This window comes from Anas platyrhynchos, chromosome 32 (assembly GCF_047663525.1).
Source record: "Anas platyrhynchos isolate ZD024472 breed Pekin duck chromosome 32, IASCAAS_PekinDuck_T2T, whole genome shotgun sequence".
Taxonomy (NCBI): Eukaryota; Metazoa; Chordata; class Aves; order Anseriformes; family Anatidae; genus Anas; species Anas platyrhynchos.
The window spans coordinates 1440272-1449282 of NC_092619.1; the positions used below are offsets into that span (position 1 = coordinate 1440272).

General features: G+C 47.5%; 1 protein-coding gene across 1 annotated transcript; it reads left to right on the forward strand.

Annotated features, from left to right (window-relative positions):
• Positions 1-2814: 2814 nt before the first annotated feature.
• Positions 2815-3738, forward strand: LOC113840841 (olfactory receptor 14A16-like). The gene has a single exon (XM_038171623.2). The coding sequence runs from the start codon at positions 2815-2817 to the stop codon at positions 3736-3738; it is 924 nt and encodes a 307-aa protein (XP_038027551.2).
• Positions 3739-9011: the final 5273 nt, after the last annotated feature.

The window sequence follows — 9011 nt, forward strand, 5'->3', positions numbered from 1 at the left end:
CGCTGGTGCGGCCTCACCTCGAGTACTGTGTGCAGTTCTGGGCACCACAGTATAAAAAGGACATGAAACTGTTGGAGAGTGTCCAGAGGAGGGCTACGAAGATGGTGAAAGGCCTGGAGGGGAAGACGTACGAGGAACGGCTGAGGGCACTGGGCCTGTTCAGCCTGGAGAAGAGGAGGCTGAGGGGAGACCTCATCGCAGTCTACAACTTCCTCGTAAGGGGGTGTCGAGAGGCAGGAGACCTTTTCTCCATTAACACCAGCGACAGGACCCGCGGGAACGGGGTTAAGCTGAGGCAGGGGAAGTTTAGGCTTGACATCAGGAGGGGGTTCTTCACAGAGAGAGTGGTTGCACACTGGAACAGGCTCCCCAGGGAAGTGGTCACTGCACCGAGCCTGACTGAATTTAAGAAGAGATTGGACTGTGCACTTAGTCACACGGTCTGAACTTGGGTAGACCTGTGCGGTGTCAAGAGTTGGACTTGATGATCCTTAAGGGTCCCTTCCAACTCAGGATATTCTATGATTCTATGATTCTATGATCCCTTTCTGCAGAGTTATGCTCCATCCACTTGTCCCTCAGTCTATATGTATATTCAGGAATACACGGCCTGATGTACAGAACCTGGCACTAGTTCTTGTTGAATTTTATATTGTAGGCAACTGACCAACATTCTGATCTATCAAGATGTCTCTGTAAGGCCCCTCTACACTCAACTCCATTGACTAAGCCTACTAATATAGTAGATGTAGGGCAGTCTACTCATGTGCCTAAGCTTTCAAACACCTTTTAGAAAGTACTGTCTCTAAATTACCACTTCTCCATTAATCTACTCCCACTTTTGGGGACGAGAGAGATATGTTAAAGGGGAGGTTTATATTATTTAGCTAAATGACAAGGGACAGCTTCCAGGTTAGTGACAAGGCACAAAGGGAGGCCACATTTTTAGGCAGTCTACACTGAAAAAACTCTAATACCTACATTCCCAGTCTCTGAAGTCCTAACTTAAAGGATTACTGCTAAGTCGGACATCCTCGGGCACCTCAAATGTCAAATGGCGTTTGCATTTGAACAACTCACTGTTCTTCTCTATCTCCTTTAATTACCGTGGGAGCTTAGCCTAGAGTATTTTGTATATATCTGAACAGAGGTGAGAGAAATCCCAAATCGTGTGGGTTTGTGGCTGATATGGAAGGTTCTGGGTCCCATTACAGGCCTAGGACATCAAACTCAGAATGAGATGCATCAGTTGACTCCCCGTGATCACTTCCCTCAGCTTGGGAAAATGTGATCCCTGCCAGTCACATTCTGGGTGTCCTGCCTAAAAGTGGAAGATGACAAGGGAATTCTTTGATGAAACTTCTCCTGCTACAAGAAATGACACTGCTGGAAGTAAGTATCTCTCCTCAGCTGTGGGAGGGAACATCAGGGATTGCTTCAGCCTGTTTAAATGTTGATAACCCTAGAGACCCAGGGATATCTCAAGGGACACAAGACAGGGCAGAGACAGTGAGGCCCTGGGCTGAAGCTGTGCTGCTGAGCTGGGTTGGGCTCTTGGGCCCAAGGGGAGCTCCTGGCAAGCGGGCAGCACTGCAGAGAGACAGCTCTTCCCAGGAGCAGCTCCTCTGCACAGCACATCAGCAGGGCTCGGGGCACTGCCTGCAGGGGACAAGGACAACTTAGAGAAGGGAGGGAGATGTTAAAGGCAGTGTGGATTGGGGGATGCTGAGAGCTCACAGTGGGAGAAATCTTCACAGCCCTGAATAGGGTAAGTCTCTGGCTGCAGGGCAGCACAGCTGTTGTTCCTGGTGCCATCTCCAGATTTGCTGTCAAATCCCACAGCCTACGGGAGCTTTCAGGAGCACTCTGCTTTCTCTGTGGTAGAGAAGAATGACAAGGTCCAGAGCAGGGTTTCTCTGCCGTAAATAACAGAGGGACAGGACATGAGGGTTCCTTCTAGAGGGGCTGGCTGTCGGCTGTGCAGCCGTTGTGCAGGCAGGGGTGGCCAGGGCTGTGGTGCAGAGTAGGGTGCCTGCAGTGCCCCAGGGGCTGTGTGCCAGGGCAGGGCCTCTGCTGCCTGCCAGGCTCAGCACTCAGCCTGCATTGTAGCTGCCCAGGGTGCTGCAGGGAGAAGCTGAGGGTAGAAGGGAAGGAAGAAGCTGTGACAGGGCAGGGCAGGGTCCTGCTGCTGCCCAGAGGCTGCTCCCTAGATCAGGCTGCTCACATTTCCACAGCACCCCCACTGCATGTCTGGGGGAGATTCTTCACAGGGAAAACCAATGTCTGCTGTATCTGAAGGGAAGGCACTCTGTGAAGTTTCTGCTTTCACTTTTCTGTTTTGAAGGGCAGCTAGGGGGATGGTAATAGAGTTGTCAGGTTTGAATGAATGACTGAAGATCAGAGAACATTACACTGAAAGGTCTGTCGGTCTTTGAGGAAACTCACAATTTTGTTCCACACCCTTTCAGCTAGAGAGCACCAAAACCACTGTCACTGTTTCTTGAAAGATTGTTGGATATCCTGCTCAGGATCTGCAAATAGGGAAATACTTCTGGCCAGTGTGCACCTGAGATCCATACCTGGTGCTCTTTACCAGATGCTGTAAAGTAGTACTGACTTCTGATCTCACAGAGGATCTGCCTGATCCCTGACACCCTTAGACAAAAAAAAAAAAACATGGCTCACAGGGAAGAAGCAGTGTGTCTTGCTGTGGAGGGTTCTGTGAAATATGTTAGAGGTTTTGGTCACAGAAGTCTACCTAACTTGTGTCTGTCTTTTCCACCATGGACAGCCAGACATGCCCTGAGACTGCAAATGTCCAACAGCAGCTTCCCCACAGAGTTCCTCCTCCTGCCATTCGCAGACACACGTGACTTGCAGCTCCTGCACTTCGGGCTCTTCCTGGGCATCTACCTGGCTGCCCTCCTGGGCAATGGCCTCATCCTCACAGCCATAACCTGCAACCACCGCCTCCAAACCCCCATGTACTTCTTCCTCTTCAACCTTGCCCTCCTTGACCTGGGCACTATTACTACCACTGTTCCCAAAGCCATGGCTAATTCCCTGTGGGACACCAGGGCCATTTCGTACTTGGGTTGTGCTACCCAGATTTTTATGTTTGCTCTCTTTGTCGCAGCAGAGTTTTCTTTCCTCACCATCATGTCCTATGACCGCTATGTTGCAATCTGTAAACCTCTGCACTATGGGACAATAATGGACAGTAGAACTTGTGTCAACATGGCAGAAGCTGCCTGGGGCAGTACTTTTCTCTATGCTGTGCTGCACACTGCCAATACCTTTTCCCTTCCCCTCTGCCAAGGCAATGCCCTGGACCAGTTCTTCTGTGAAATTCCCCAGATCCTCAAGCTCTCCTGCTCTGATGCCTACCTCAGAGAACTTGGTCTTGTTGTGGTTACTTTATGTTTACTCTTTTTGTGTTTTGTTTTCATTGTGCTGTCGTATGTGCAGATCTTCAAGACTGTACTGAGGATCCCCTCACAGCAGGGACGACACAAAGCCTTTTCCACGTGCCTCCCTCACCTGGCCGTGGTCTCCCTCTTCATCAGCACTGGCACATTTGCCTACCTGAAGCCCTCCTCCATGTCCTCCTCCTCCTTGAATCTTATGCTGGCAGTTCTGTATGCAGTGGTGCCTCCTGCAGTGAACCCCCTCATCTACAGCATGAGGAACCAGGAACTCAAGGATGCAGTTAGGAAAATGATGACAGAATGTTTCTGAGAGGCATTAATCTTCCTGTTTTTGTCTACATATCACTCATAACGTAACTTGTTACAGGCCCTGATTTTCTACTTTTAATTTTATTTTTATTTATTTTGTTTTTATTATTTTTATTTTGTGTTTATTTGTTATTTCTTTGCTTCAGTTGTCATAGTGTTTTCCACAAAGATATGACATTATTCATTCCCTTCTACAGGCAAAGAAGAGCTCTGCTACACTAGGTAACACAGCAGCCATAGAGAAAGGAGCCTGGTGAATTATTTGGCATTCCTCTAGTGAAATCAGTGGATCTAGTGAATCACCCCAAAAGACTCTGGAAATGGTGTGGACTCTATGATCCATGTGATCTCTGGATTCTGTGATTCTTGTGAATCCCTTCCAACTCAGGATATTCCATGTGTGGAGAGTAGTTAGACTTGTTTGTGTCACTGATAGGCACCAACACAGGACAAAAGGGGAGTTGAACAGCTTGTTCCTGCTTTCTCTTGTATAAACTTAAAGATGGTGATCCACAATCTTGGTGTGAGAGACAGCTGAAGGAGGGAGTGTTCTAGTGGCAGGACAACCCTGTTTGGTGACAGAACAAAATATTGGCAGCTATAGTGTCTAGAGTGAAAGCTTTTGCATGATTATTTGTAGAATGAATATGGATGTTAAGATGTCTGAATATGATAATGAGCTCAATGAAGTACATGATAAACATATGTGACTATAATAGTCAACTCTGCACCCAAATCATGCTAAATGTCACTTCTCAGGTGGTGAGGGGATGGCAGGGTGGGGGGGTGATGGTAACAGATAACAGTAGGATATGAAAGAGTGTTAGTGATAGGAGCATAAGTTAGAGATAGGGAAAAATGGAATAAGAGTGAGGAAAAAGAAGGCGGGGGGGGGGGGGGGGGGGAGGGTATGTGAGGAAGAAGAACCCAAGGACCTTGTCCTGGTTTCAGTTAGGACAGAGTCAATTTTCTTCCTAGTAGCTGGTAGAATGCTATGTTTTGGCTTAGGATGAGAAGAGTGCTGATAACACCCTGATGTTTTAATTGTTGCAGAGCAGTGCTTACACCAAGCCAAGGACGTCTCAGCTTCTTGCTTTGTCCTGCCAACGGGCAGGCTGGGGGTGCAGCAAGAGCTGGGAGGGGACAGACCCAGGACAGGTGACCCAAACTAGCCAAAGGGGTATTCCATACCATCTGACTATCATGCTAAACAATATACAGGGGTGGCTAGCCGGGGGAGGGTGGCCAGACTGCTCGGCGTTAGGCTGGGCATCGGTCAGCAGGTGGTGAGCAATTGCATTGTGCATCACTTGTTTGTACACATTATTATTAGTAGTACTATTATCATCATTGTATTATTATAATTACTGTTATTATTATTATTATTATTATTGTTAGTATTATTTTCCTGTCTTAATAAACTGTCTTTATCTCAACTCACGGGCTTCACTTTCCATTTCTCTCCCCCGTCCCAGAGAGGGAGAGGGGAGGGTGAGTGAACAGCTGTGTGGTGTTTAGCTGCTGGCCAGGTTAAACCACAATGGTCCTTTTGGTGCCCAACATGGGGCACGAAGGGTTGAGATAACGGCAGATCTGACCAGAGTGTGTTAAACTAAAATTGGTATAAGTATTAGACCTGCTTAATAGTCACTTGTCATAATGCTGATTGCTTTAATCTCAACTCTGCTGCACCTGCTTTCCAAATTGAGTATTATAACACATTATTTTCTGTATGTGCTCTCTGTCATGTTGTTTATCCTCTCCGGGCCCTGGTTTCAGATCATTATGGTACTGTGTGTTGTAACAGTGGCTTATGAGATGATGAAATATCTGGTCATGACTCTAACTTGGTATTTGTACTCAGCAACGTCGTCGACTCTATACTTTGGAAATGATATCTCGGAAACTATTAGCAATCATACCTATTGCCTTTTTTCAGCAGGGAGTCAATCTGTGGAGGGGAAAGGGGAGGATATTTTTTCTTACTCGTTTACTCTCCCTTTCTCCTTCACCACCCCCTTATCCTCCTTGATCACTCTCCCTTTCTCCTTCACCACCCTCTTATCCTCCGAGCTTGTTACAGTAGCTCTCCAAGATATTGAATATCTTTGGGATACTTAGACCAGCATGGTCTTGTTGTTCTCCCTCCTGTATGTGCTTCAGGTTTTGCTTAAATTTAAGCAACTGCTTAGGAATCTCATCCAGAGATCTGCCCGGAGGCAGTATAGTTGCAAGTGGCAAGGAGTATGGGAGGATATGGGCAGGCATTTAGAGCAGTTGGCACCCCCAGTGTTTTGGAAATTCACCCCTGAACAACTGCAAAATCCTAAAAAACTGGTAGAAAGCTTGAGAAAAAGGTGTCATGACTGTGGCAGTTCCAAAGTGACACAAATCATTGTAACGTGCTGGGGCCTGGCTCATGCCTATCGAGCTGCAAATGATATTACTATCAACTCAGTGACAGACCCTGTGACCACTCCAAGTCCTGTGAAAGATCCAACGGCCACTGCGACCCCTACGATGGACTCTGCAGCCGCTCTAGCTCCAGTTCCTGCAGCCGCTCCAGTTACTGCAGCCACTCCAGTTCCAGTTCCTGCAGCTGCTCCAGCTCCTGTGGCTGGGTCAGAGAAACGAGCTGTAGCAGTGCAAGTTGTCCCTGTAGAGGAAGTGAAAAAATGGTATAGAGATTCAGGTCATTTAGAACGCAGAGAGTCTTCTGCCAAATCTAGGTATAGAGATGACGATTCTGGGCCATCAGGGATTCAGGAGGAGGAAGATGAGGATGTCGAAAAATCAACAGTAACTACCCAAAAGCTATACCAGCTTGAGCTACGAGATGTACGAAAAGATATTGGTTGTTGCATAGGTGAGCAGCTTGTCACCTGGCTGCTCCGGTGCTGGGACACTGGAGCCAATTTTGTGGAATTAGAAGGCAGGGAAGCCAGGCGGCTGGGATCCCTTGCTAGAGATGCAGGCATTGACAAAGCAATTGCAGATGGAGCACAATCTCACAACCTCTGGAGGCATCTCCTCTCAGCTGTGAGGGAAATGTATCCCTTCCAGGAAGAACTTGCATGTTTACCAGGCAAGTGGACCACTATGGAGAAGGGAATTCTGTATATGAGGGAATTAGCCATACAGGAGGTGATTTATTAGGACCCAGACCTCAGAAAAACATCCACAGATCCAGATGAAGTCAGGTGTACACGACCTATGTGGCGGAAGTTTGTACGGAGTGCACCATCATCATATGCCAGCTCATTGGCAATAATGGCCTGGAAAGAGGATGAGGAACCCACAGTGGATGAAGTGGCTAAACAACTCCGGCAGTACAAAGAAAGTCTCTCCTCTTCCTTACAGGCCTGCGTCTCAGCTGTGGAGAAACTTTCAGAAGAATTCCACCAAGTTAAAGAGTTTATCTTCCTCCTTATCTTCCTCCCCACCTAAACGAACCAGTGTCCACTGACCAAAAGAGAACACTTGGGAGAAACTTTCTGAAAAGGTCCACCAACTTGAAGAGAGTTTATTTTCTTCCCCACCTGTACAAACCAGTGTCTCAGCTATCAGGAGTAAGCATTCATCCTCACAAGGAAGACAATATGGTGGGTACACACCCCGTGCCACACTGTGGTTTTACCTACGTGACCATGGAGAGGACATGAGAAAATGAGATGGAAAATCTTCCTTGACCCTGGAAGCACGGGTATGGGAGTTGCAAAAGAAAACAATTGGGGAAAAGGGGTTCTCTGAAAAATTTGCTGCTCCAATTTCCAGCAGGCAGTCCTTTAGACACAGAAACAGAGATTCTGACTAGGATTAGAGGGGCACTGCCTCCAGCCAGGGGGAGGAGAGGGACAACTGAGTTTATTGGACGGTGTGGATTTGGTGGCCTGGCATGTCAGACGCACAGAAGTATAAGGCTTTAGTAGATACCAGTGCACAGTGTACTATAATACCATCAAGCTATAAAGGGCCAGAACCCATCTGCATTTATGGGGTGATGGGGGGATCCCAGCAGTTAACTATATTGGAGGCTGAAGTGAGTCTGACTGGGAATGAGTGGCAAAAACATCATACTGTGACTGGCTCAGATGCTCTGTGCATCCTTGGCATAGACTATCTCAGGAGAGGATATTTCAAGGACCCAAAAGGGCTTTTGGCATAGCTGTCTTAGAGACAGAGGACATTAAACAGTTGTCTACCTTGCCCGGTCTCTGATAGGACCCTTCTGTTGTGGGGATGCTGAGGGTCGAAGAACAGCAAGTGCTAATTGCTACCACAACTGTGCACTGGCAGCAATATCGCACCAACCAAAACTCCCTGATTCCCATCCATAAGCTAATTCGTCAATTGGAGAGCCAAGGAGTGATCAGCAAGACTCATTCACCTTTTAATAGTCCCATATGGCCAGTGCGAAAGTCTAATGGTGAGTGGAGACTAACGGTGGACTATCGTGGCCTGAACAAACTCACGCCACCACTGAGTGCTGCAGTGCCAGACATGCTGGAACTCCAGTACAAACTGGAATCAAAAGCAGCCAAGGGGTACGCCACAATTGATATCGCTAGTGCATTTTATTCCATCCCTTTAGCAGCAGAGTGCAGGCCAGTTTCCTTTCACTTGGAGGGGTGTCCAATACACCTGGAGTCGGCTACCCCAGGGGTGGAAACACAGCCCTACCATTTGCCATGGACTGATCTAGTCTGCGATGTAACAGGGGGAAGCTCCTAAACATCCGCAGTACATCAGTGACATCATTGTCTGGGGTGGAACAGCAGAGGAAGTTTTCGAGAAAGGGAAGAAAATAGTCCAAATCCTTCTGAAGGCTGGTTTTGCCACAAAACAAAATAAAGTCAAAGGACCTGCACAAGAAATCCAGTTTTTAGGAATAAAATGGCAAGATGGATGCTGTCAAATCCCAATGGATGTGATCAACAAAATAACAGCTATGTCTCCACCAACTAACAAAAAAGAAAGACAGACTTTCCTAGGTGTCGTGGGGTTTTGGAGAATGCACATTCCAAATTACGGTCTGATTGTAAACCCGCTCTACCAAGTAACCAGTAAGAAGAATGAGTTTGAATGGGGCCCTGAGCAACGACAAGCCTTTGAACAAATCAAGCAGGAAATAGTTCATGCAGTAGCCCTTGGGCCAGTTCGAACAGGACCAGATGTAAAGAATGTGCTCTACACTGCAGCCGGGGAGAACAGCCCCACCTGGAGCCTCTGGCAGAAAGAACCTGGGGAAACTCGATGTCTACCCCTAGGTTTTTG

Excerpts from the sequence above, each read along its gene's own strand:
- LOC113840841 (XM_038171623.2), top strand. The coding sequence starts at position 2,815 with ATGTCCAACAGCAGCTTCCCCACAGAGTTCCTCCTCCTGCCATTCGCA.